Source organism: Oncorhynchus mykiss, chromosome 4, assembly GCF_013265735.2.
Source record: "Oncorhynchus mykiss isolate Arlee chromosome 4, USDA_OmykA_1.1, whole genome shotgun sequence".
NCBI classification, from domain to species: domain Eukaryota; kingdom Metazoa; phylum Chordata; class Actinopteri; order Salmoniformes; family Salmonidae; genus Oncorhynchus; species Oncorhynchus mykiss.
Genome location: NC_048568.1, coordinates 31,607,336 through 31,635,037, shown reverse-complemented (window position 1 = coordinate 31,635,037; position 27,702 = coordinate 31,607,336). Strand labels below are relative to the sequence as shown.

Sequence of the window (27,702 nt, the reverse complement as noted above, 5' to 3'; positions counted from 1 at the left end):
AAGCTAAGTGATGAAAAGCAAACCTTATAGTAATGTTTGTCTACTGTTGTGGGCTGAGCATGAAGGGAATATCAGGGATGACATAAGTCATAGCTAGTCTTATACTTTATAACATGATGGTGTTTTATAATGGCAATGTTTTGAGAATTATGTTTTGTGAACATTAAAGTTAAAGTGAAAGGTGTATTTTGAATTTAAGTGTCTCATCCATCTTTGGGGAATGGTGTTTCATGTGACAGGCCTGGGTATAAGCACTATTCATTACGTTATGGAGAATTTGTCAAATCATGTCATCAAACCTTGTGGTAAGCTCAGAGGTCAAAAGGAGGACACCACCAAAGGTGTTGAAATATGCTTAATTTTAGTAGGCTACATGTACTCGCAATACATTACAACCCCTTAGCCTAAATGAAGCATACACTTATTTTGATAGTGTTTCTATGGTGTTTGTAAAGGTGAAATGATTTCCATTGTTTGCAGCTACTGTCAGTGAAATGGCTGAGTCCTGAATAAAAGCACCTAATTGCAGTACATATTGCAGTGTTTCCCCTAGCCTCTGGCTGGCTCCGTGTGTTAACACGGGGTAAATGTCCAAATTAAATCCCACTTGGCACTTGGGCATCTCGGTAAGGCATACCCATACAGAGTTACCACTGGACCTGTCAGATAAAAGCTCGTTCGCATTCCATTAGTGCTCGAACCAAACCACCAATGTCGTTACACACACAGTTCGCTTTTTCAACAAATGATTAAGTTGTGTGTGGTCCTGTGTGCTTTGCTTTTCAATGACCGTGAGTGGGGGAGAGGTTACACTATTGCAAACGTTCCATGACATTTGGGGCTCGTGCTAGGCCACTGCCTGGCTACTGCCACTACAACAATGGTAACATTTGCTGTTGGTGTGTAAAGTCAATTTGTTATGGGACACGACTCAAGTTGGATATAAAGTACCCCAAAACAGTCATACACTAGAAAAGCACAATTGCCTTGAAGTTAAAAACGGGGGTGTGGAGGTGGCCTAGGCTAAGAGGACAGCAGCTCCTTCATGACCAGGCCTTGTGTTGAGGTCTCTACTACTATTAAAAGGTATGTGGTAAAAGGGGGGGCATATTGCACCACCATTACCATTACATCAAAAGAAAGGGGGGGAACTTACCCCAATCCAGAAACTCCAAGATGTTTTTCTCCCTTCTGAGGGGTGAGTTGTTGCACTCATCATAAAGGCAGATAAGGATATCCAATAGCGTTTCCACGCTAAGGCATTGGCCATTTGACTGAGCTGGGCCGTCCAGGATCAGCTTTTCCAGTTTCTTCAAACGGACCTCTCCCGACATGATTCAAACTGTAGTCAGGTGATGCTGGTAGAGGAAATTATATTAACTCAAATAGTTAGCTAAACCTTATATTCCGGCTGACCAGGGACGAACAGAAGAAGTTCGCTTAGCTTGTCTCGGTCTCACCTTGTAGCAAAATGAATAAAAACGTTGAGGCAAGCAAGCTAATAGCGAGCTAAAATAGAACTATCATGATCCACCTCTCACCAAGGTATATATAGAGTATCTCGGAGGTGAGTGAGCCATGTAATATTTCCTCATTTTATTTATCCTATTCCCCCAAAACACAAAGGAGAACTCACAATTGCAGACCCTGCCCTGGCCAGCAGATTTTGACGTAGGCTAATGAAAGCCGCTTGTAGTATTTCCTTACGTATTTTTTCCAGTCTTCTCCTGTCAAAAATACCCCCGGTGAAAATATTACCCGTGAGAATGCAGTTATAACAATCCCCTGAGATGTTGATATGTGGTTATCCAAACTGCAGCGGAAAAAAATGCATCAACACTAGATCTGCAATGCTACAAAGCCTCAATGCAATGCCCCTCCTCTGTTGAGTCTGAGAATAGAAGGGCGCAAGGCTTAACTAGCTCGTTTTTTCGTTTAAATTCAATTATTTTAAAATCAACTGCCTGGCCCTCTTCACAGTTTAAAACTATGGTTCGAATATATGTCCATTGCTGTATCCGTCGAAAATGCGGTTTCTCTGAGGGGTTGAGCTTTTTCCCGTCAAGAAAAAAGCTGCATTCTTGCTCATACCAATCCAGTACACTGCCTTCCCCCTTGCTTCCCACGTCGGTCGCTTGCCGTTCTCGAACTACAGCTTGCTGCAGGCAAAACCCCAGCTCATCATGGCGACCGTCACACACTGCCGTCACAGCATCTGCTGTCCTGTGGGACGCGAGAGTATATTGGAAGGATAGCGGACAATATTGTGAATGGAAACTGCGGTCGTTGTAGCTAGGTGGCGAAACTGAAAGAAATAGGCACTATCGTGCGTATTGTGATAAAAGCACAAAATCTGGCACAGAGGTAGATTGATGTACCCTGAAAATATTTAGTTATGGAGCCGCCCCTAAGGGGGCGTGGCAAACATTTTTCAAAATGGCCACTGATGGTAACATTATTATGGAATTCAGAAGGGGTGGGTATTTGCGGAACGTTCCAACAGTAATCTGTTCAAAAAACTTTGTAAAGTACAAGGTTGCCAACAAACAACGCATACAAAGTAGCATGATTAATTCACCTAGCTAACTAGCTTCCAAACAGGCATCAACTCAACACAAAGCTTATTCTTAATGTTTGTCCATAGGCTACCAGAGTGAGGACAGACATTGGTGATTGAAAAAAGTTATTAAATAGCCAACTCCCTACCCAGTATCTTATTCTGCCGCTATACGACTTTGTACGCGCTGTTTGTTGACAACCTTGTTATTTACAACGTTTTTGGAACATATTCCTGTTGGAGCGTTCCACAAATCATACCCACCCTTCAGAAGGACTGTTTTAAAGATGCATTATGTAGAAATCGCTCTGCCATTTCCTGGTTACTAAAATTCAAATAGTTAGCCTAATTTCAGTCTATGTGACTAAACAAGCAAGTATAGTGTACATAATTATTGTTGCATCTAAACCACTGTGAAATATATTTTCCATCATGAAAAATATTGAATTTTCGGCTGTTTGAAGCTGGTGTACAAAACCAAAAGTAAAAGACACAAAAACACAACGTAAGAAAGAGAAGCATAGAAGTAGCACACATAGAACTGATCTAATGCTTCTTAGACTTGCTTTCAATAAGAATGACAGCAAATGGAATTGATCCCCAACCCTGCATAACAGACACATGCATCCTACTGGAAGCGCTCTGGATCCTGTCCCCCTGCCCTGCTACCATAGAAACACCAGCTGAACAGGCCTAAGTGAAGAAAATGGAATGGCATCAAACACATCAAAACCATGTGTTTGCTGTATTTGATACCGTTCCTCCTGTTCCACTCCATCCTCCCTAATTAATGTTCCACCAACCCCCTGTGAAATGACAGATCTATAACTCACATTTCTATGTGAATTTGGTCAGTCACCCAAAAAATGTATTACATATTGCAGCTTTAAGATAAAGGCTCCAGATTTAGATTTATCGACCCTAAAAATATTTAGATATGGAGCCACCCCAAAATGGCTGCATAGGATAACACTATTGTACAATTCAGAAAGACTATTTAGAGATAAACACACAACATTTGTCACAGAGGTAGATTCATGTTGCCTCAAAAGATTTAGATATGAAGCCACCACAGAGTTTGCCCCTGGGGGCCATGACAGTCAATTTATGAAATGGACAGAGATTTTATTTGGAGATTTGCAGATTAAATTTGGCTCAGATGTAGACTGAGGTACCCTGAAAAGATTCAAATATGGAGCCACCACAGATATGGCCCTGGGGGCCATGGCAGCCATTTTACTAAAAGGCTGCAGACTGTACAACTATTTTACAACCCTTAAATCTATAGAAAGTAACCTCCTATACTTCTTTGGTTTTTTTAAATCACATATTTTGGCCTGGAACTCCTGAAAACCAAAAGGTTTAACAGTAACACACAGTATATTACAAGGAGTACGAAAGGCCTTTAGAATTGTAACATTGTATAACCGACAGTGGCCATTTTGGAAGATGGCGGCCACGGCCCCCAAGGGCCAAACCTGTGGTGGCTCCATATCTTAATCTTTTCAGGCTACATAAATCTACTGCTGTACCAAATATGGTGTGTTTACCTCAAAATAGTCCTTTTAAATTGTAAAATAGTGTTACCCTATGTGGCTATTTAAAGAAATTGCTGCCACACCCCCCAGGGGCCAAATCTGTGTTGGCTCCATAATCTAAATGTTTTCAGGGTCCATAAATCTAACTGTTAGCCAATTTGTAGCCTTCATCTTAAAACAATCCTTCTGAATTTCAAAATAGTGACACCATTAGGTAGCCATTTAGAAAAATGGCTGCCGTGCCCCCAGGGACCAAATCTGGGGTGGCTCCATATCTAAATATTTTAAGGGTACATGGCTAGAAGGGATCCAGCTTTTGTCAAATTTACATAAAAAGATTTTGGGGTGTTTTTTTTTGCATTTTAGCTAACCCTAACCCTTTTCCTAACCTTAACCTAATTATCCTAACCTACTAAGTTAATTCTCTTAACCTGCTACGAAAAGTAAAATCTGACAAAAGCTGGATCCCTTCTAGCCGGGACCCATGAATCTACCTCTGTGCCAAATGTGGTGCTTTTATCACAAAATACATGATGGTTTTGCTTCGCTGCCCCACTGCCATTCCCCCCACTGCCATCCCCGACATTTAATTTTATTGTGTGTAGTTTTTATAGATGTTTTTACTTAGTTTATTTAAGGGCTCATAAATAAGCATTTCACGGTAAGGTCTACCTGTTGTATTCAGCGTGTATTCAGCATTTCATTTGATTGGTATAGAATGGAATGACACATTTAAGAATGAGAACAGGCCCTTTAATTGCTTAACACAATTTATTTTTGTATCTGCACATTGCATTGAGTAATGCTGCATTCATAACCAAGTGGGAAGGTAGTAATTAACATTTGTGAAATAGTAAATACGAGTTGGGTGCATCACGTTTTGAACTGGACAATACAATCAAACATGGAGGTCATTAAAATGTATATCCAGAGCTGCTTTCACTTTTTTTTTAAATGAAATTACAAGATGTTGTGAACACAGCATTAGCAAGCAACAAACACTAAATCATTTTGGGATAGATCACAAAGTAGTTTACATGGCTAGCTTTTTTCTTTAGTTACCAGTCAGGAAAATTAGAATAATCTAATACATTTTCATTTTTCAATGGACCTCACCAGATGTCAAATATGTGAACTATTGACTTCATTGATTGACAATAATATTAATTATCACCACATTATCTTCCAGCGTATCAGCCAATGTTTGTATTCTTGCAGCTTATTATCAGAAATAAAAGTACTGCTAGCATAATATGGTGTTGCCGAGCTATCAACACGAAAGGCATTTACATTTCAAAGACAATAGTTCAAACATGTTATGTGTTTAACAGTTGGAAATAGTGTTCAAAAACGATATTTTATTTTGTAAAAAAATCTTCTACCACCCCTATGATGATCGAGAAGGTATAAAACCATTGCGTTATATTCTGTGCCAATTAATATGCTTATCGGTGTTGAAATAATAAAGCAAACATGTTTATTATTATATTTTCAACACAGGCTAGTACTAGGCCAAGGAAGTGGCAAATTGGATCTGATGACATATCTTGGAACAACCGCGCCCCCTGGCGAATCTTCACAGCCATCAATTCTGTATAATTATTGGATGGGGATGGTTGCCTTGTACCGGTAGGTTTGATTCAAGGATATTACTTACGTTCGTTCATTCGTTTACCGCAGGGCTCTCGAACTCTGTTCCCGGAGATCTACCGTCCTGTAGGTTTTCGCTCCAACCCTAATCTAGCCCACCTGATTCTAATACATAGCTGGTTGATAAACTGAACCAGGTTAGTTAGTTTACAACTGGGATTGGATTGAAAACCTATAGGATGATAGCTCTCCAGGAACTGGATTGGAGAGCCCTGGAACTTTATCGACTCCTTTTACTGATGTTTTGAATCGAAACTAGTTGCAAACAGATACCGATTGTATTGACAATCATCCAGAAGGTAATTAAAAGTTACTTTAGTTGATTTACATCATGTTTGTCAATCATTTCGTAACAATGTCAAATATGAAATCTCACCCGTCAATTAAGCATCTACAGTAGATAGATGTATACTGTTGTAGCCTAGGTAGGGCATAGAGGCAATTTGATACAATATTCCTTTTCAAGATAGTAAGTCTCCAATAGTCTCTGAACAGACAGAAATAAACTACTATGATAAAACCAAGTAGTCATTTTCCTTTGGAGACCCTATTAACTGTGATAAAATATAATTAGGCTATAGCCTTGTCAATTAAATTAGCCCATACAACTGACTGTCCAGCCTGGTCTGTTGGTCCCTGCACAGGATTATTGGCCAACATTGGCCACTTGAACACTGGGCAATTAGCCTACAAGTAGAGCAATTCACGTGCAAACATTGCATTTCTTCAATATTTGATGTTGAGATCAGGCAGGATATAGCATAATTAGGAAGTTAGTGACAATAGTGTAATGTCATTTAAATCATGTGGGCTACAACTTCAATATTGACTTTTACACACAGCTTCATTCTCTCATTTGAGATGCTCAAAATAATAGGCCTGGCCTGCTGATTTTGTGCTGAAGTGAAGTCCATGCAAATGTACAGAAACTCATACACTTTACATTTTGATAAATGTCATTTTAAGCTCTTTCTCTATAATCAATTCAAACCATGGAAGGAGAACGGATGTTTGATTTTACAGTCATGTGCATCATTATACCATTTTGTAATGTTTAGATGCATGGGGGGGGGGGGGGGGGGGGGGGGGGTGATTTTATGTTTCACAAAAGGAAGCGGATCACAGATAAATTGGACAGCTTTTCTAATGCAGATGTGAGATGTTAACTAACACTTCTGTTGTTGATTGTAGGAGCTGGCAGGCCTCTGATTGAAGAGGAATGGCACATTGGGAGAATCAGATGCATCTGTGCTTTGAACCAGCGCCCTGTCTTGTCTGTGATTGAGAAGGGAAGGGGAAAAGACTGACAAATATCACACAAGGTATTTTAATTTACTAAATTAGGGGTCCAAATGGAAGGGAAAGTTTTGTGCTTTCAAGAGATCACTGAGATCCATAGGCTATGTATAGGCTGACCCAATCAATGCATCTGGTCTGAATTCACATGTCTCCTGTGGTGTGTTTAATCATCAGACAATCTTATTGCATATGCAAACTTTACATTACAAACTACTTTGTTAGTGAAAGGATCACATGTTCACTGGTGTGGAAATTATTGTAGCCTATAATGTATATAAGTAGTATTGATTTGAATATTTCTTAAAATGCAAATAATGGTTTCACATGTTTAAGTAGACTTTAGGATGTAGTGATTGATGTATGCAGATTTGGGTCAAATTGATGTCATATAATTTGGTGCACATAGGCAGTGTACCAGGTAAAATGAATCCTGCATAGTTTAGGTACTTGACAAGTCTATTTGACCCAGGTCTGGATGTATGTAGCCATACATTTCAGCCACTTTAACTAATAAATGGGAAACAAGTTTCAAGCTTTTATTAGTCATATATACTGTACAGGATACACATGGTATACATTATCCAATGAAATGTTTACTTGCAGGTTCCTTCTCGACAATGCAACAACAATAATAAAATATAAGAATATGAACATAAGGTAAATGGCTCACTAGAATAAACATTTTGTAACAGCCTTGAAAACAGTAGTTCCAGAGAAGGGCATTGAGTGTGGTCTTCAGATGCGGCTAACAATGTCCCCCTGACAGTCATCTGTCATTTACTCTTCCTGTGTCCTCCTTTAGTCTGTCTGACATCTCCGAACAAATAAGCCCCAATACACAAACACAGACTAGGGCCCACTCTAGGAAAACCAGCCCCTCTTCTTATGTTTGTGTGACAAAATAGGCAAGGCAAATCCTGCAGTGGAATAAGATAATCATCAACATGTGAAGAGCCTCCCAATCCACATCCTCACTCCGGCCCTTGGATTAACTGTCTGTTTGGCTAATCATTTTAATCTGTCCGAGGGGCAGAAGGGGTGATGGGTTTGGAATAAACATCTAATCCCCTTGGCCCCTCCTCCCCAACACAAGTGATGGGCCATACATGGTGCCCCTGATCAACTAAAATGGCTGCTAGACAGACAGAAATAAACACTGACAGACAGTTGCCAGACTGGGCTTGCTTTATATTGTCCAGTGGAATGTACACATCAGGGTGTGTAGGCTGTGTAGGTGTGTAGGGTACAGCACAGGTTCACATGGGCAGGGGCTGTCTGGAACACCTGTGCAGATGTAGACAACAAGAAGAAGAGTCAATGGGAAGGCATTTGTTATAAATAAATATATATTATATATTAAATGTACTTAAGTATTGATCAAAATATTTGATCAATCAAGTGTCCATCCTTTGGGATGATTTTAACATATAGGAACATTTAATACCAACCAATTTGTAATCATCTCATCCTGCAAACTAACATTACTTAGAACTATACTACAAATAGGCTACTACATGTATGCCTCTGGATCAATTCAATATTCTCAACCCATAACAATCCAATAACTATGCTGTTTAGGAGTTCTCTTACTGCAACTTCTTCTTTTTTTTGCCACAAACATCACTAGACTTCTCAATGCTTTGTATAAAATTGAAGGATATAAATTGTATAAAATCCCTTTACGATTTTAGAGGAATGGTGTTTAAATGAATCTATAAAATATACTGATACAATATAATCTGGTGAAATTAGTTGCCGTTTAAAGTATGGCACTTCTGATGTCCTGATGTGGACGTTGTTTTTAATGTCACACTTTTGTTGAGATAGTCTATCGTTCCCCCTGCCCAACCCCCTCATTCTCAATATGCGAATGACTGACTGGGAGGGCCAGGTGTTTATAAGGGCCCCCTGATGTCAGGGGACCACTTTCTCGCTCTGAGCTTCTCTGCTACTGTAGTTGTCTTCTCCTTGCTGGACAAGACACCAGTTGGGAAGATTTATGATGGATTTTCTCCGTGCCTGCGTTTTGTGTGCTGCGGCTTTATTCACTGTGTCCAAAGCTTTCACGCACAAGGACATGAAGGATACCCTGCTTCAAAAACTAGGACTGGATGAAGTTCCGAAAATTCACAAAAGGGATTTGGAGAATCTTGTAATGCCTGCGCACATTAAGAATAAATACCTGTCAATGCTGAAGCTGCACCACGAAAGGCGGCGCAGGTCTCTGCCAAGCTTGGCGGGGATTCTGAGGGGAATCCCAGGAAATGCAGGTAAGATCATTTTCTAGTAGGCCTGCTTGAGACGTAAATATATCTCATTATTTATATATATATATATAAAAATAGCAATATATTGCTTGGATGTTATACATACTTGTCGCAGACCGAGTTTGGCACAGGTGCACAAATGACTGTTTTGTGTACTCGCATTTTGTGTGCACTCATAGTTTCAACCCATGCATGTTAGTGAGAATTTTAGACTCAATACTTAATACTTTCTATGTTCTGTTCTATTAGACATCTATGGGGAGTTTGTGTACTCAGACACCACTCGGCAACGGATGGTCTTTGACATGGACACCCGCATCCCCCATAATAGCGAGGTGACCATGGCCGAACTGAAACTGTACAAGAAAGCCCCTCCTCACAAGCGCTCCATGCCCGAGAGGAGGAACCACCGTCCGGTTAACAACGCCAGAGTCTCCATCTACTGGGTAGAGATGCTGGAGAACGGCTCCAACACAACATCTCTGGTGGACTCACGGTAAGATTTTACGCAAAGCCATTTCATGTCCAGATAATTTCCTTTAGGCAATGTGTTGTTCTTTGTTCTTATAATGTAGAACCTATGTGCAAGGTTTTTAATCAACCATTTATTTCCTGTAGGTTGATCCCCATCCATGAGACTGGCTGGATAAGCTTTGATGTCACACAGGGTGTGCACTATTGGTCAAAGACGCAGCAGAAAACACCTATGAACCTAGAGGTGTGGATCGAGGGCGAGAGACCTGGCAGCTACGCGGCAGAAATGGCCAAGAGTGTCCACTTTACCACCCAGGACCAGACGGAAAACACATTGGGGAAACCTGAGCTGATCCTCTACACACTCAACCTCGAAGAGTTTGGGTAAGGCGCGCTGTTATACAAATTCAAAATATATATTTTTAAATTGTTACGTTGGTCCAGTAACAATTACCCTACCTTTACACATCAATTAGTGCAAGTTAACTAACGACTCCCTATTCATTTTCTGTTTAGGTCTCGAGGTGACTGTGAAATCAATCCAGATAAGGACACGTGCTGCAGAGAAAAATACTTCATCAATTTCCGCGCGCTCACGTGGACCCAGTATTGGATAATCGAACCAGCGGGCTACCAGGCCTACCGATGCGCTGGAGGGTGCAAGCAGCCCAAGCGAAACTACGGCTACGGGGAGCGGAAGTGTACCATCGCGGAGAGCGCCCCGCTGCCCATGATGTACCTGGTCAAGAAGGGTGACTACACGGAGATAGAAGTGGCCGAGTTCCCCAACATGATCGTGGAGTCGTGTGCCTGCACCATGGACAACATCTCCATAGTTTGAAGTCAAGCGTTGTAGACTGGGCAGGGCACCTCCAAATTAACTCCAAGTACTTTTCTATTGAAAGTGGGAATATAATAAGAGGGAGCATGACAGATCTCTTGAGACAAATTCTATTCACAAGCACTTTGTATTATTTTTTGTAAATAATTCATTCATAATTTAGACTTCATGAGTTGTATACTGTATTACTCAGAAAAAACGGTCTGATTTAGTCTCAAATGTTATATTTTTAAGCTGTAAATACTATGGATGATTTCAGAATTAAATATACTTTTTTTTTTTATTAAGAAGTCTGATTTTGTTATTTTCCACAAGGCATGATTGGGAAAATCACACTCAGGCTACAGACCTCAAGGCATCCTTACACCCATCACACTATGTCAGGCTATAGACCTCAAGGCATCCTTACACCCATCACACTATGTCAGGCTATAGCCATCAAGGCATCCTTACACCCACCACACTATGTCAGGCTATAGCCATCAAGGCATTCTTACACTCATCACACTATGTCAGGCTATAGCCATCAAGACATCCTTACACCCACCACACTATGTCAGGCTATAGCCATCAAGAAATTCTTACACCCATCACACAAACAGTACACTTGTCTCCAGCTAAGCCTACACCTTATCTCCCTATTTGGCACTGTATTTAGTTGGTACTAAGTCAATAACAGATCTAATGACTAATAACTTATTTCAGTGAAGGAGCATTAGGTATGCGCTGGCATGGTTAAACAGATTTGTCGAGCATCGGCTTCCTGACTGAGTGTGCTGGCTGTTTGCTTCCAATAGGGAGCAGACACTGTCACAAAATCTCAGAGCGCATATTTACAGCTCCATGTTTACATCTGGTTTAGCAGATAAATAGGCCTCAGACATAGTCCTGTGAAGAGAACTCTATAGACAATATCAAGGCTCAATTTGCAGCCTGCGAGGGGGGTCTTGTCATTTTAATGGGGTACATAAGGCTTTAGAGCTGAGGGCAGTCTGGGTACACATATCAAAGTCAATACCAGGAGACAATCCCAGGCACCCTGTTGTGTGCTCCTGGTTTGGAAAAGCAGCTGGTGTCATCCAGACTTCTGAAATGTTAGATTCAGCAGCAATAGACAGCTAGGTTTCCTTTTACATCACGTTCAGATATAACCTTAAGGGCAGGTTTCTCAGAAACAGATTAAGCCTGATCTTGGACTAAAAAGTACTTTTAATGGAGATTCTAAATGAATATTTTTAGTCCTGTACTAGGATTAACTGTGTCCAGGAAACCTCCCCTTGGAGATTGATGGAGAAGCTCTATTTTGTATAATAAAAAAAAAATCAATTTCATCAGTGTCATTCACTTTATTGACAAAAATACTTGAAAAACATAACTGAAACACAAAATATCAAAACATTTTTTCAATAAAAAGAGAGATCTCAGCAGGGAGATAAGCCAAAAGTTACCTACAACTTAATGAGTATATTAAATTGAATAGTACTCAGTTAAAGTAATACACATTGCTGAAACAAATGACTTTAATGAAAAATGTATCTGTTTGGTTGTTATTTTTCACTTGCTTTATCACGAAGCATAACGGAAATCAGTTCATGGTCATCCATACAATTTGGAATGATAGAGAAGAAAAACGGTGGTCAACTATATACAGTACACCATGTTCATAAAATGTTAAATAAGCTAATGAAACAATCACAAAATGGACTCACAATACAATGGTTTTCAGTGATCTAGAAACAATGTTATAGCGGAACACACATCACTTTAACACTGCTGGTAGGCTACTCGGCCTGAGCTGCATGAGGTTAAATGTAAGAGCTGCCATTGTCCAGCTACACCGCCACCAATTCATTTGATCAGAGGGTTCACACAACTTAACCATATGACTCTGACTTGGTTTGAACCTGGATCGTCTGTGTGACAAGACTGTTAGCCCACTGATCTTAAGCCAACGCTGTAGCATTCGGGAGTTAACGCAAGTCTTCAGGTCTCTGGAACCTCCATTACACACACACACACTACAGAAGGAGAGTTTTTGAATGTTTCAATGTCACTCACATCTAGTATCAGTGAGGGTATTGGTGGGTATACACTGACATGACGTAGCCCTTTATTTGCTGGTGTAAATGCAAACTGCTGTAGTTTTTACCACCACCCATTTTCAATATAGCATACAACTGAGTGTTGAACATGTGCTAAACCAGCCACATAATTGATATACTCTTCCATTAAAACAGTGGTTTAAATTAGCCTGGTCCCAGATGTTTGTGCTCTTGCCATCTCCCATTGACAATGAGTGACAAGGAGTTGGCATGATAGCACAGACTGGCAATCAGGCTAGGTTCAAATAGCACAGAACATTAAACGTAAACAATGGGGAAATGTTTTGTTTGGTCATGTAGGACTAGCCTAATGTGTAGTCTTATTTACAAACGCAGCAATCAAAGCTTAACCAGGTTATAAAAATGCCACAACACCAAATAAACATATGGAAAAATTAAAAGTACACTTCAATCTACACCCGAGAAGCAAGCCTCGTCAGGTTCCACAATCAGTAATGTGCCCTAAATATCAAGACATATACAATTCACAAAATGACAATATCAAAGGCATAATGTAGTGCTAAAATGGCTTCCAATATCCTACGGAAACTGTCCTATAGAAATGACTTTGCTCAAAAAGTTATTTAAAGTACAATGCATCCAGATGAACAGGGGTGTCATCAAAAACTGAAAACATTTGCAACGAAAAACTAGTTTCTATTGGAGGAACTCCGGTTTCAAAAGCTCCCTCCCCGTTTAACTTGCTCCCTAGGGAATACACCCCTAGTCGCTCTTAGTTTATTCTTATTGGGAATCTTTTGCATCATTGAAGATGGAAAGAAAAGCTAGTTGTGCATCAATGATGGATGAATTACATCAATAGGTAGCATAATGTGAAGCGCCAACTGTGGTGAGATGAGGGCGGATGTCCTTGTTGTTTGAAGTAGCAAACCAGGCCATTGCCCATTCAAAAGGTACTTTAGGTAACCTTTGAACTCAATTAAAAGTCATAAGCCATAGAAGTTTGTAAAAAAGCAAATATGTTGTTTATTGTAGATCTATGGAGTTTAGATTACATGCTTGACGTTATAATGAAAAATAACAATAGACAAATCTAATAATGGCGTTTGACGCAAAATAACTGTTTGTTGCTTACGGACTACATATACAATCACTAACAATAATATTGCTACCATGCCTCAAAAGATGGTTCCTTTCAGTTAGTAAGTGTTCTCACTCCTTATACAACAAACAATATTTACATTTAGTAAAAAAAAGAAAAAGAAAAGCACAACCATGAAAATCTTTCAAACATTTCACTGAAGCAGAGCAAAAATGTTGTGGTATATTTCTCAAACATGGGATTTTTTAAAAGCATGGGATTTCTTTAAAATTTGGAAAAATATCATAAAATGTACAAAATCAAATGAAAAAACCCATAAAGCTTCAAAGAGACTCCTTTCCTCATGTGGAATGTTGCTCCATAGTCTTGTCGTATTTTTTGTTTTTAATTTAAAAGTTGGTTCTAGAAAAAAAACAGGTGGTGGGAGAGACGGACGTCTGTGGCTCGTGGTGAGTTTCCATTATTTTCCACCAGTCCTTTTGATCAGAAAGTCTTTAATAGTATCCTGGCTGATACTGCTGTCTCCATGGCTTCTGGTTCCATAACTGGGGACAGAGATACAGGGAGTTAGACGCAGACAGAAATAAATAAAATAGAAACAAATATATATATACAGACAAAAGTATGTGGACACCCTTCAAATGAGTGGATTTGGCTATTTCAGCCACACCCATTGATGACAGGTGTATTAAATCGAGCATACCTTACTCAGTGACTGTCAATGTGGCACAGTCATAGGAGGCCACCTTTCCAACTAGTCAGTTCGGCAAATTTCTGCCCTGCTAGAGCCGCCCCAGTCAACTGAGTGCTGTTATTGTGAAGCGGAAACATCTAGGAGCAACAACGGCTCAGCAGCGAAGTGGTAGGCCAAACATGCTCCTCGATTGAAACACTCATCACCAAGTTCCAAAACTGCCTCCGGAAGCAACGTCAGCACAAGAACTGTTTGTCAGGAGCTTCATGAAATGGGTTTCCATGGCCGAGGTGCCGCACACAAGCCTAAGTGCATGTGCAATGCCAAGCGTCAGCTGGAGTGGTGTAAAGCCATTAGACTCTGGAGCAGTATAAAAGCATTCTCTGGAGTGATGAATCACGCGTCACCATCTAGCAGTCTGGGTTTGGCGGATGCTAGGAATACACTACCTGCCTGAAAGTATAGTGCCAACTGTAAAGTTTGGTGGATGAGGAATGGTCTGGGGACGTTTTTCATGGTTTGGGTTAGGCCCCTGAGTTTGTGGCAATAGTTTGGGTAAGAACCTTTCCTGCTTCAGCATGACAATGCCTCCATGCACAAAGCGAGGTCCATACAGAAATGGTTTGTCAAGATCAGTGTAGAAGAACTTGAGGGCCTGCGCAGAGCCCAGACCTCAATCCTCTCGGAAACCTTTAGGATTAATTGGAATGCCGACTGCGAGCTAGGCCTAATCGTCCAACATTAGTTCACTAACGCTCGTGGCTGAATGGAAGCAAGGACCCGCAGCAATGTTCCAACATCTAGTGGAAAGCCTTCCCAGAAGAGGGGATGCTGTTATAGCGGCAAAGGGGGGACCAGCTCAATATTACTGCCCATGAATTTGGAATGAGATGTTCAACAAGCACATGTCCACATACTTTTTTAGTGTAACTAGGTCAGAACCACATGTACATTTTCCCTCAAAGCAGTTACCAACAAAGTCAGTGGTATCAATTAGTAGTACAAGGCTAACAAGTTAGGATTTGCCCTTTGACATCAAACAGAAACTCACCCCTTGCTGCCAGCTCTGGTTGAAGGCCTGAGCCTTGTCCATGCCGAAACCAAAGCCTCCACGTCCTCCAGCATTCCTGCTGTCCACAAATCCCCTGCCACGTCCTCCAGCGTTCCTGTTGTCCCCAAATCCCCCGCCACGTCCTCCAGAGTTTCTACTGTCCCCAAATCCGCCACCACGACCTCCAGCATTCCTGCCATCACCAAATCCGCTGCTCTTATTGCCAAAGTTTCCACGGCTGCTGCCTCCTCTGGGCTGGAACCCCTGGGAGGGAACACACTTATTAACATCTCCCTATTCAATTCACTATGGTAACATTAACCTTTTCTAACACTATTTGGATAGTCTCCTAAAGATGGTTCAGAAATGTTCAACTATCCACCAACCCTAATCCTAGCAAGTTGCTAATATCAACAAGTTGCAGTCGATCGTTTGAGCATCTGCACACCCTCTATAGGGGAATATTCAAATAAAGCAGGACCAATGTGTATTTCTCCATTGCATCAACCCAACCCACCTGGTTAAAGTTGACCCTGTTTCCTCCGCCGCCCCGGCTCATGTTGGCTCCACCCCCCCGGCTCATGTTGGCTCCACCCCCCCGGCTCATGTTGGCTCCACCCCCCCGGCTCATGTTGGCTCCACCTCCCCGGCTCATGTTGGCTCCACCTCCCCGGCTCATGTTGGCTCCACCTCCCCGGCTCATGTTGGCTCCACCTCTGTTCATTGGTGGACCGCCCCTGTTCATGGCTCCACCTCTGTAGCCCATGTTGCCCCTAATTGGTCCCCCTCTTGGGGCCCCACGCTGGGGGGCCATGAGGCCGCCGCCCCTGTTGAAGTTGCCCCGGTTGGCGAATCCACCCCTGAAGGCTGGAGGGGGCATGAAGCCTCGAGGGGGGCGAGTGAACCCACCACGAGGACCTGGAGCTGGGTGGGGGCAGACATGTTGGACACACACATCTTTAATGATTAGGAAGCCATTTCTCTACTACTCAATAATTAAAGGAGAAATTCAAGTGTAAGGGCAGAGGCCTTTGATTGGAAAAAGTGGTTTGATTGGACTTCACCTGTCCAGTTCTATCAGATAAGTGCACACAAAACAAGGAACATTTTAGCAATTGGTTGCTAGGCTAAAACTGACCAATATGGCCAACAACCCACCTCCTCTGAAGTTGCCCCTCTGCTGGAAGCCTCCTCGTACAACTCCTCTCTGGCCGGGTCCTCCTCCACGGTTGAACTGGTTCTTGCCTCTGCCTCCACCCCGGACAACACCTCCTCTATTGGGGGTCAAGGCCCCCTGGTTGGGCTTCTTCTCAGCCGGCAGGGCCGCTTTGCTCTCCTCCTTGTATTGCTCCACTAGCTTGGAGGACTCCTCCTTCTGCAGCTCAGCGTAGCTCACCTCAGCGAAGCTGTCGCCCTCCTCTGGCAGGGTGAAGAATCCTACACGAGAAGAGCCATTAAACGATGGTCAAGTAACAGCCCCAATGAAAGACTAGTGAATGAATAATAGCTTATGATGTTCACCATAACAAAAACAAATAGATTTGAAGTGATGAAGGATCATGGAAAGGGCTGTGTTCTTCCCACCAGGTCCAGAGGCAGGGGTAGTGCCCCCGACAGAGTTTAGGAGAGGGTCGCTCTGCCCCCCCTGATGTGGCCACTTGTGACACTGACAGCCACGACTGGGCAAAGCGTCGAGGGGTTAGCCATCCTTATATGAAAACGAGTCCGTTTTTTTGGAGGTTAAAATCAGTGTACGTGTCCTTACCGTATTACTACAACTTCCTGAAGGCTTCTGGATTAGTGATAACAATAGCTAGCTTTTTAGCACAGGAGGCCAGTCTACTTTTAACAATTAGTATAGTAGCTCACGTTGTTACCTTTCATTTTGAGGAGAGCGTGCTCGGGCACGTCTTTGCCGTCGCTCTCTGCTTTCTTCTGGGCCCTCTCCTTGTAGTCGTCGTCTGAGGGGCAGACCACCACAGCCTTCCGCTGGTACCCAGCAAACAGACACATCTTCCTCTTCTGGCCTGGGGCAGACAGGTTGGTCTGGGGAGAGGAAGGATGGGGGAAATGACTAATAATGTTGACTGATTGTGGGAGTAGAAATAAAAAGGATTTGGGCTGCTTTGTTGGCACTTTATATAGGCCAGTGCTAGACTGTCTCTCATACAAGCCTTTCTACCCTATATCATGACGTACGCATCAGTATTTACTTACAGTATACCGTTTGTTCCATGTATATTCAAAGATTAATACTTTATTCACAATACGACAGACTAAAAGGTCAGTTTAAAGTGTATGAAATCATTGGCTGTGATTGTATAGAATATGAAGACATACATGGTCCAGGATATAGTTCCTCTTCTTGCGAGCAGCGATCTCAATGAACTTGCCCAGGAAGAGAGGAGCACGCTGGGAAATGGCCGTGAGCTTAGTTGTGTCCTTCGCCTGACGCTTCAAGCTGCCAATCTACACAGAGAAAAATGAATAGCTGTGCCACAAGATACCACATATACATAAGACAGGTTATTACCGTGCCAAATGACCAGGGACTGCTTATACAACCATTAGGATCGGACCAATGTTCCCTCTAAGCTGCGCACAGCTCCCCCAGGACTGCGACGCAGAATAAATATCAGCCCGCACAGAGAAGCACGAGATTAGAAATTTGAGTGACGTTCAGAGTTCTCCCCCTTAGTTAAAACTATCAACCTATCCCCTTACTTTGGGAATTGTGTTCAAATCAATGCAAGAGTCACTTTCAAAGCAACATACCGAAACAAAATTAACTTTGCAAGACTTGGTATGCAGAAACTATGCAAGAGACTGTTGTAGGCAGAACGCATCGGAGTAGGATTCTATTGTATTGACATGCACGAATCAAACCGTACTCTACACAAACCAGTGCAGCATAACCAATCAGAGCTGCAGTAGGCCTATATGCAAATAGACCATTGCCATATGTGGATCTGTGCCACTCACTTTGAGCTGGAATGCGTTTACAGCATGAGTGGTCGTGAGTCGATGCAGTTGTTTTGAGAGCGAAGTGAGAGCTGCATGTAGTCACGTATGAACATTTTGTTCACATCCATAGCTAGTTAGTGAGTTATTAGCCCAGTTATAGATCATTTGTAGTCAGCAATGGTGGAGGGATTGCGCCCTACACCTGCATTGCTCGCTGTTTGGGGTTTTAGGCTGGGTTTCTGTACAGCACTTTGATATATCAGCTGATGTAAGAAGAGCTTTATAAATACATTTGATTTGAAGAGAACAAAACATGTACAGGTCTTTGTCTTAAAGGGCAGGGTTGTATTTTGAGACAGGTTTGAATAATCTATGTAGCCAATAGGAAGAGGGTAGCATAATGTGTCTGATTCTGTAATAATGGTATGGGATTAATAATGCATTTTATTTGGAAAGTGGTTTCTTGCATCAAACAACATTGTCACCTCCTTGTCCGATATACAAGTGGATAAACAGGTTAATGTAGGCTGAATGATTGTACAGCTATTTCCGTGTTAAAATGTTATGGATGCATTTTCTCCATTGTTTTTGATGGTTGGCCACTCTGGTCTACATTATAATGAAATAGCTATAGTAGCCTACTTGACCACTGTCTAAAACTAACTTAAAGCAGGTACAGCCTCTGATCACAGTAAACGTGTGCTGGAAGTTGCAAAGAATTTTCACAACATTCAAGTTTGCGCTCAGACCTGAAATTTGTTCAGTGCCTACATGTTTTTTTTAGGGAACATTGTGAAATTAACTTCCAGTCCTATCCAAACTAAATTGACAGACAACTAGAACCCCATTCTCAGAACAGTACAGAGAGAACACATTCTAAAATACTGGAGGCTCCAAACACCATGAGTCAAAACACTGACCATCATCTTCTCCACGATGGTGTCGCTGCCCAGGATGTAATATTTCCCAGGGTTCTCCTGGATGTGCTTGTTCACCCAGGTGGTCTTTCCTGAGCCGGGCAGGCCTACCATAGCAATCACCTAAAATAACACACACATACACAACAGATCAGTAACGATGGTAGGAGTTATGCACATACATGTGAGAAAAAGGCATGTTTTATTTTTTGTATCTGTTACATTTTGCTAGACGTTTATTCTGAAATATTGGTTGAACCCAAGGATAGATCCCATTGCTAGGGAGGCCTTCGTGTCAAACAAGTCACTGCCAGTGACGTTATGGGTTCCCATAGTTACCTCACACTCCTTCTTGGTGTTGGGTCCCTTGGGTCCGCGTACACGGTCGTCCATGGCGACCTGCTGCAGGAAGGTGTAGCCCTCTGGCTGGGGGAAGTAGGGTGTTTCCATCTGGCCAAAGTTGAACTCCACAGAACAGTTGTGGCAGATGACATGTGGGAAGAGAGCTCTCCCTGCCAGGGACTCCTTACTGACCTGGAAGGCCACAACTGGCTCCTTACCATTCTTAGAAAAGGAAATCTCCACCTCCTCGCCCTCAAAGTTCTGCAATAGAAAATAATTATATACATATACATACATATACATATATACACATATACACACACATATATACACACACATCTATATCACACACACACTGCTCAAAAAAAGGGAACACAAACACAATGGAACTCCAAGTCAATCACACTTCTGTGAAATCAAACTGTCCACTTAGGAAGCAACACTGATTGACAATACATTTCACATGCTGTTGTGCAAATGGAATAGACAACAGGTGGAAATTATAGGCAATTAGCAAGACACCCCCAATAAAGGAATGGTTCTGCAGGTGGTGACCACAGACCATTTCTCAGTTCCTATGCTTCCTGGCTGATGTTTTGGTCACTTTTGAATGCTGGCGGTGCTTTCACTCTAGCGTGAGACAGAGTCTACAACCCACACAAGTGGCTCAGGTAGTGCAGCTCATCCAGGATGGCACATCAATGCGAGCTGTGGCAAGAAGGTTTGCTGTGTGTCAGCGTAGTGTCCAGAGCATGGAGGCGCTACCAGGAGACAGGCCAGTACATCAGGAGACGTGGAGGAGACCGTAGGAGGGCAACAACCCAGCAGCAGGACCGCTACCTCCGCCTTTGTGCAAGGAGGAGCACTGCCAGAGCCCTGCAAAATGACCTCCAGCAGGCCACAAATGTGCATGTGTCTGCTCAAACGGTCAGAAACAGACTCCATGAGGGTGGTATGAGGGCCCGACGTCCACAGGTGGGGGTTGTGCTTACAGCCCAACACCGTGCAGGACGTTTGGCATTTGCCAGAGAACATCAAGATTGGCAAATTCGCCACTGGCGCCCTGTGCCCTTCACAGATGAAAGCAGGTTCACACTGAGCACGTGACAGACGTGACAGTCTGGAGACGCCGTGGAGAACGTTCTGCTGCCTGCAACATCATCCAGCATGACCGGTTTGGCGGTGGGTCAGTCATGGTGTGGGGTGGCCGCACAGCCCTCCATGTGCTTCGCCAGAGGTAGCCTGACTGCCATTAGGTACCGAGATGAGATCCTCAGACCCCTTGTGAGACCATATGCTGGTGCGGTTGGCCCCGGGTTCCTCCTAATGCAAGACAATGCTAGACATGTGGCTGGAGTGTGTCAGCAGTTCCTGCAAGAGGAAGGCATTGATGCTATGGACTGGCCCACCCGTTCCCCAGACCTGAATCCAATTGAGCACATCTGGGACATCATGTCTCTCTCCACCCACCAATACCACAGACTGTCCAGGAGTTGGCGGATGCTTTAGTCCAGGTCTGGGAGGAGATCCCTCAGGAGACCATCCGCCACCTCATCAGGAGCATGCCCAGGCGTTGTAGGGAGGTTATACAGGCACGTGGAGGCCACACACACTACTGAGCCTCATTGACTTGTTAAGGACATTACATCAAAGTTGGATCAGCCTGTAGTGTGGTTTTCCACTTTAATTTTGAGTGTGACTCCAAATCCAGACCTCCATGGGTTGATACATTTGATTTCCTTTGATCATTTTTGTGTGATTTTGTTGTCAGCACATTCAACTATGTAATGAAAAAAGTATTTAATAAGAATTTCATTCATTCAGATCTAGGATGTGTTATTTTAGTGTTCCCCTTAGTTTTTTGAGCAGTGTGTGTGTGTGTGTAATATATATATATATATATATCAAAATACATATATATTTAAGCTTGTAGTTTCAATGGAACATTGACAGGTCAAAATGTTTGGTACCAACAAGGAAGTCGTCAAACCGGTTTAGGTGGAAATGTTTTACTTTATGAACAGAGGGTGTGGCAGACCAATCATGTTTTCATATAAATAAATACTTTGTGTGCGTTTGCCTCATTGATGAGGAATTCTTGACATAAAATTAATTTTAAAATCGGCCTGTCCATTTACATTATGGCAACTATTACAAATAAATGGAGGCCGGCTACTTACGATGAGGCAGCAGATGACGTCGTTCTCATCGTAAGTCTCTCCAAAATCTTCAGTCACGCAGTTGGTAGTCTTCTTGCCTTTGCCAGAGTAGGCATAAGAATGCTCCTCCTCACCTGCAATGACACAATACAACTCACATCAGACATGATACACAGTTGACTGGTTCAGGGAACTAAAAGTAGAGAATTAGAAATGTATCATGAAATTATTTCTGGATTTCAGTGTTTCTGCACTCATTTCATAGTCACCTTGCAAACTACAACTGAAACAGGCTATATCATTTCAAGTTACATGTCATGCTTCCTAACAGCCTTTAGAGAGCGCCAACACCCCATAAGAACCATTCTATTTTTGGAGAAAAAACCCTATAGAATGATAATACTGACCGAGGAGCAGACTGCCAGTGGCCATGGACCATCCAACCTGGACCTCATGGACCTCCATGTTCTTACTGAAGATGTGCTTCACTGGAATCTTCTCAGTTAACTAGAACCACAATAATACATTGGTAATGTTAGTACGATGGCTTACAAATAAATTGTTAACACTAAATAGTGATTATTTTGCCTTTATGGCCTATTTATTTTCTTACCTCCCTACATTTGCACACACTGTACATTGATTTTTCTATTGTGTTATTGACTGTGTTTGTTTATGTGTAAGTGCTGTTTTTGTCGCACTGCTTTGCTTTATCTTGGCCAGGTTACAGTTGGAAATGACAACTTGTCGTCAAATGGCCTATCTGGTTAAATAAAGCTGAAATAAATAAATAGCAATTTGAGGGCACAACTAGGTGATAAAATCTGATGGCGCATTTATATTATAAAATAGAGAAAAATGATTATGGGTTTCTGAGGTCAAAACATTACGAATTCATAATTACTAATGAAATGACAACTGGGCTAGACAAGAGAAGCAGTGTTTCTCCTTACCTTCATCTCGTAACAGGCCTTGCCCTGGGTCAGGCCGTACGAGGCCCTGCCCCCAGACCAAAGGTAGGCAAAGCTCTCCATGGTGAGAGAGGACGCGCTGTACCGGTCCCGGGACACCTTGAAGTGCAGGTCGCAGTTATCTGATGACAAAAAAAACGCATCAATTATTCAGTTATCTTCTCAGTTCCCTGACATGCCATATAGTGTGTCCCATCACATTTGTCTTTAAGCCGTATTCCTATACACTAGAAGAGACGTGAGAATATTGAACGACATGGCAAACAGACAGCGAGGTGGAGCTATGGCTTCTGAGCAGGCGTTTGTAGAGTCATTAAATAAACCCAGCACTGTCGGCCACGCTATACACCAAACATCACTCACAGTTGTCCAGGCAGACTGTTGTATCGTCAAACTCTTCATCTTCCTCTTCCAGGGGTGGCAGTGGAGACTTGAGACTAGACCTGAAAGAGAACAAAGCCAGTCAGTAACAATGTCAGAGAATTAGAACCTGTCGCACGGAACCAGAATGCCCTACCAGGGTGGCCATCCGGTTGGGATGACCTCTCTGAAGAAGAGGGCATCGATGGAAATAGTCCAGAAGAATATGGGCGGAAATAGAACTCCAACATTTAAGCTTCTGGGGTCCGGTGTATTTTAAAGAAATCACGACAAGACAAATACATACCTGCAGTGGTCCACTGATGCCTCAAAGAGATGGATAATTATTATTAATAAATAAATAGTCCTAGGGGCTATATTTCTTATTATAAAAAGCCTTAATAGCCAATAGGCCTTCTTGTGTGCAGAAACTGTGTTTATGGCTGTGGATATTCCTGGTAGGGTCAAGAAGGATAAAAAGATGCTGGATGTATTTAACTGTGTGGAGCTTCTCTCACTAAAGGTGAAATCTGCAGCCCCATGGTCATGGAACAGAGAGGCTCTAGGGACAACAAGCTGAATATTGTGCTACACTGACTTAAAACTTGAAGGAATTCAGAAACAGAATCAAGCCGTTTCCCAGGGGGAAGAGTTGTTTATAAAACTAGCCTACAAATATTTACACTGGCGAGGATTACAACATGAGGATAAATGTCTGTCCACAGGATGTAGACGGAAGCCTTTGCAGGATTAAACACTGCCCCGGGATTAAACACTGCCCCGGGCACAGGAAGAGAAACACCATAATGTAGCATTGATAGAAAATGTGAGTCTCTGCACCAATTAGAACAAGAGATAAGTCACGTGGGGGGGGGGGGGGGGGTTAATTCACATTTGTACCAACACTGCTTGGGTTGGTAATTTTACTCTGTCCTCAAATGCACTGTGCTTAGATTAAAATGTAAATGAAGTGGTCATTTGTATTTTAATCATTTAGCTGACACTCTTACCCAGAGCGACTGACAGTAGTGAGTGGGTAAATTTGTTTGCACGTTTTTCTCTCCACACTACACCTGACTATATATGTAGTCGGGGAACCACTAATTGCACCATCTTTGGCTTATCCACACATTAGTCAGACTGCACTCAGACCAAGGATCATATAGTCTTGCCAGAGGTTATCCAGGGTGGTGCGATGGCGATTCCATGATTGATTTAGCCAAAAGCTACTAAGGCCTCTGCTGCACAGTCAATGGTTTCTTAGTTTACACCAGTCAGAGCAGGTTTTTTCAACCCTGTTCCTGGAGAGCTACTGTCCTGTAAATTCAGTACAACCCTCATCTACCGCACCTGATTCAAATAATTTGCTGGTTGATAAACTGAACCAGGTTAGTTACAACTGGGGTTAAAATGAAAACCTACAGGAGGATAGCTCTCCAGGAACAGGGTTGAAGAAACCTGGGCTAGAGTGACATCTTGATGACAAGATAACAGTCCACTTGGTCAATGAAAAAAACAAATATAGTTCCAGATAAACATGGAGGCGGTTTCCCAGACAGATCAAGTCTTGGACTAAAAAGCTCAATGGAATCTCCATTTGAAGTACTTTGAAGTACCCTGGAAACCAGCTCATGATGCACAGTGTGACTGTACGGCGAGAAAGCATTCCTGTAAAAAAAAACATCAACCACACTGAATAAAATGACAAAGTGGAGAGAGACAATCAGAAAAGACAAATACTATGCGAGCAGGAACAATGAGCAGTCCGTGGAGAGTACCAATCTGCAACTCGAGCGTCCAGGAAAAAGTTCTACATCCTTGTACCCTTACGCAACCCCCCACTACTCTCTCATGCATTTATTTTTTTAGCAGTGTTGCGTCACCTTGTCAGTGTACACAGTAAACCTTCCTGCACAATGAGACCGAATGGGGAACAATAGAACATTACTGTTCATTCCTCTTGCTATATTATGCAGTCCATTTAGGGGTGCATGTGGTCACTGCATGGGTTAAATGGTAAGGTTCATTTAAAAGCCAGGGATGACCCTCAATTCAAACATGTATGAATCTTAAGTAATGTTGACAAAAGTAAGTTAAGTGAGGGTTTTGTCGCTAGTTAATGCATTGGCGCTTAAAGCCAATACAGTTCACATAGCTGTGATGGCGCTTCAGACATACCAAAGGCCATTTTGTCTCCCATCCTTACCAGCTGTATTTGTTCTCTTCAATAAATTCAAAGTAGCCCCTTCCATGTTCCTCCCGGCGTCTCTTAACACCCTTCTTATTCTTCTGATCAGCATTCGTGTCTTTGTCCGCATCCCCTTTGGAAATAAAAGAAAAATATAATGAGGTGCTCCTTTATTGAAAGGATAGGTCGCACTGTGACTGTGGTAGGGTTAGCCCACACAGATGACTAACTACTAGTCCATTAGGACCTCATTACTTTCATTGAATGTGATGGAAGACAGTAGAAGGCTAAGGCTGCTTTGACCAGGGAGTAAGGTTGGTTACATTGTAGCCGGCCAACAATTGGAGGACATATGTGAGGAGATGTAACGTTAAACACAGTAAAATGGGTACAATAACCCAGCTACGGTTAGAGTTACTATTAATTAAAAAAGGTCAGGGAAATAGACCATTGTCCACCCGTCTCAGATGTTGCGGTCAATACAATAGCATACTGCGACAAGTCAGACAAAAAAAAAACAACTGCAGACTATTTTTGATTGACCCCCTTCCCCCACAATAGCATTCGCGACTAACTAGCTAGTTAGCTTAAAAGCTAGTTAGCCACTTCTTGCTCGTTCATTCAAAATATCTTAGCCAGCTAGTGTTATCTAAATCAGATAACTAGCCAACTACTGTTTTCAAATACTTGCCTTTAGCTACGTTTCTAGAACCAGTTTGAGAACCCGTTTGTATAGGAATTTAGGATACTCCGAGTCATATAGTTAACCATTTAGAACCACGAGCCCACCAGCGCCTGCAGAATATTGTTCACCGTCCGCTAGAATCGCGAGCTAGCTATTCTAGTTAGCAACTACACAAAAGAATGCTAACTATGTTAGCTATGCTAACCACCCATTCAGCGAAAATTACATCAAGCGTGAGTCCAATGGTAGTCTCCATGCAGTACGTTAGGACCAAGTTAAACAATATTACCCCAATTTGCTAGCTACACTAGCCTATCTAATCAATATACATCAATCCGGCTTCACGAAAACACCCCGTATAGCAAAAAACGTGACAACCAGTCCAGGGATTTTCAAATGGAACCAGCGACTCACCCTCTGCTGGCTGATCTCCAGGCTCACCATCCTCTGCGTCTAACGTTATTTTCTCCATGTCGTCCACACCTTCCTTCAACATTGGATCCATGTCTTCATCTTCCACCTCGCCCATTTCGTCGTCCTCCTGAGCCGCGTTCTCCTCGCATTCTACGGCGGGGTCTCCCTCTCCGTTTCCATTCTCCTCCTCCTCGTTGGCCTCCATGCTTTCTTCGACCGGATCCTCGTCGTCTTCTTCGTCTTCCCCCATGTCCTCTTGATCATCAGCGGCCCCAGAGCTGCCTCCCTCCGCGGCCTCCAGCCCAATGGGATCATCTCCAGCCAGGGCCTCTTCGTCAAGCGCGGCCTGCAGCCGGTCCATCAACTCGGCCTTCAGCCCCTTGTCCGACAGCTGACGCTTTTTCAGCTCGTCCTTCAACTCGTTAACTTTCAGTTTTTTTACGTTAATTGAACTCATTTTTATATCTGTATAAAAATACTAAACTGAAACACGATTTAAAATGACAAATATGGGAAATTCTGTAAGGACGCCACGCTATGCAAATTGATGTAGCTGCTAGCTGTATTTAACTGCGCCAAATGGCAGTAGCGTTACTAGCACTTTTCAATGGCAGAAGGGCTTGTCGGCGCAAATGGTGGTACCAGACCCCTCCCGTATTCAAGTGTTGGGGAAGGACATGGGCGTGGATTACCGTAATAACTGATAGAGCAGCTCAAAGGACTAAGAAATATAAAATCCAATTTGATTTGTCACATGCGCCGAATACAACAGGTGTAGAGACTTTACAGTGAAAACCAACAATGCAGTTTTAAGAAAAATACACAAAAAAAGAAATAAAGTAACAAATTATTAAAGAGCAGCAGTAAAATAACAATAGTGAGGCTATATACAGGGTACCGGTACATAGTCAATGTGTGGGGGCACCGGTTAATCTAGGTAATTGAGGTAATATGTACATGTAGGTATACTAATTAAAGTGACTATGCATAGATAATAACAGAGTAGCAGCAGCGTAAAAAAAGGGGGGGGGGGGGCAATGCAAATAGTCTGGGTAGCCATTTGATTAGATGTTCAGGGGTCTTATGGCTTGGGGGTAGAAAGGGAAAGAGGGATACCGAGACAGTTGTACAACTGAATGCCTTCAGCTGAAATGTGTCTTCCACAT

The 27,702-nt window shown here is 42.5% G+C and overlaps 3 protein-coding genes across 14 annotated transcripts in view; 1 reads left to right on the top strand and 2 right to left on the bottom strand.

Moving 5' to 3' along the window:
- The window catches only part of LOC110521078 (serine/threonine-protein kinase MRCK alpha), a 116,936-nt gene extending 114,566 nt beyond the window's left edge, over nucleotides 1–2,370 (bottom strand). For 6 of the 10 annotated variants that reach the window (XM_036976101.1, XM_036976100.1, XM_036976099.1 and 3 more), the window contains exon 1: nucleotides 1,157–2,370. In XM_036976101.1, coding sequence (XP_036831996.1) covers nucleotides 1,157–1,334 — 178 coding nt within the window. In that variant the 5' untranslated portion in view covers nucleotides 1,335–2,370. The remainder of the gene's footprint in view (nucleotides 1–1,156) is intronic. The other 4 variants (XM_036976105.1, XM_036976102.1, XM_036976107.1 and 1 more) reach the window with 2 other exon arrangements.
- On the top strand, nucleotides 835–10,949 carry LOC110520984 (left-right determination factor 2-like). Of its 3 annotated transcripts, XM_036976115.1 has the most exons (7): nucleotides 835–1,086; nucleotides 5,596–5,724; nucleotides 6,937–7,067; nucleotides 9,105–9,314; nucleotides 9,561–9,807; nucleotides 9,930–10,169; nucleotides 10,302–10,949. In XM_036976115.1, exons 4-7 carry the CDS (start codon nucleotides 9,122–9,124, stop codon nucleotides 10,624–10,626), a joined length of 1,005 nt encoding a protein of 334 aa, XP_036832010.1. In that variant the 5' UTR covers nucleotides 835–1,086; nucleotides 5,596–5,724; nucleotides 6,937–7,067; nucleotides 9,105–9,121; the 3' UTR covers nucleotides 10,627–10,949. The 3 variants fall into 3 exon arrangements, with proteins under 3 accessions (XP_036832010.1, XP_036832011.1, XP_021454105.2); XM_036976116.1 differs by lacking the exons at nucleotides 835–1,086; nucleotides 5,596–5,724 and adding an exon at nucleotides 5,913–6,044; XM_021598430.2 differs by lacking the exons at nucleotides 835–1,086; nucleotides 5,596–5,724; nucleotides 6,937–7,067 and having other exon boundaries at nucleotides 9,047–9,314.
- Nucleotides 10,950–11,957: 1,008 nt separating this feature from the next.
- On the bottom strand, nucleotides 11,958–27,173 carry LOC110521077 (heterogeneous nuclear ribonucleoprotein U). The gene is made up of 14 exons (XM_036976097.1): nucleotides 26,537–27,173; nucleotides 25,456–25,570; nucleotides 23,253–23,332; nucleotides 22,872–23,011; nucleotides 22,326–22,425; nucleotides 21,940–22,052; nucleotides 19,757–20,020; nucleotides 19,421–19,540; nucleotides 17,877–18,005; nucleotides 17,414–17,582; nucleotides 16,695–16,973; nucleotides 16,054–16,460; nucleotides 15,537–15,800; nucleotides 11,958–14,336 (listed from the first exon to the last, which is right to left on the bottom strand). Exons 1-14 carry the CDS (start codon nucleotides 26,991–26,993, stop codon nucleotides 14,286–14,288), a joined length of 2,688 nt encoding a protein of 895 aa, XP_036831992.1. The 5' UTR covers nucleotides 26,994–27,173; the 3' UTR covers nucleotides 11,958–14,285.
- Nucleotides 27,174–27,702: the final 529 nt, after the last annotated feature.

Excerpts from the sequence above, each read along its gene's own strand:
- LOC110520984 (XM_021598430.2), top strand. The coding sequence starts at position 9,047 with ATGGATTTTCTCCGTGCCTGCGTTTTGTGTGCTGCGGCTTTATTCACT. Across the intron at positions 9,808-9,929 it reads ACATCTCTGGTGGACTCACG|GTTGATCCCCATCCATGAGA; the intron begins GTAAGATTTTAC and ends TATTTCCTGTAG. Across the intron at positions 10,170-10,301 it reads CTCAACCTCGAAGAGTTTGG|GTCTCGAGGTGACTGTGAAA; the intron begins GTAAGGCGCGCT and ends TTTTCTGTTTAG.
- LOC110521077 (XM_036976097.1), bottom strand. The coding sequence starts at position 26,993 with ATGAGTTCAATTAACGTAAAAAAACTGAAAGTTAACGAGTTGAAGGAC. Across the intron at positions 25,571-26,536 it reads TGGAGATCAGCCAGCAGAGG|GGGATGCGGACAAAGACACG; the intron begins GTGAGTCGCTGG and ends TTATTTCCAAAG. Across the intron at positions 18,006-19,420 it reads CCATCGTGGAGAAGATGATG|ATTGGCAGCTTGAAGCGTCA; the intron begins GTCAGTGTTTTG and ends TTCTCTGTGTAG.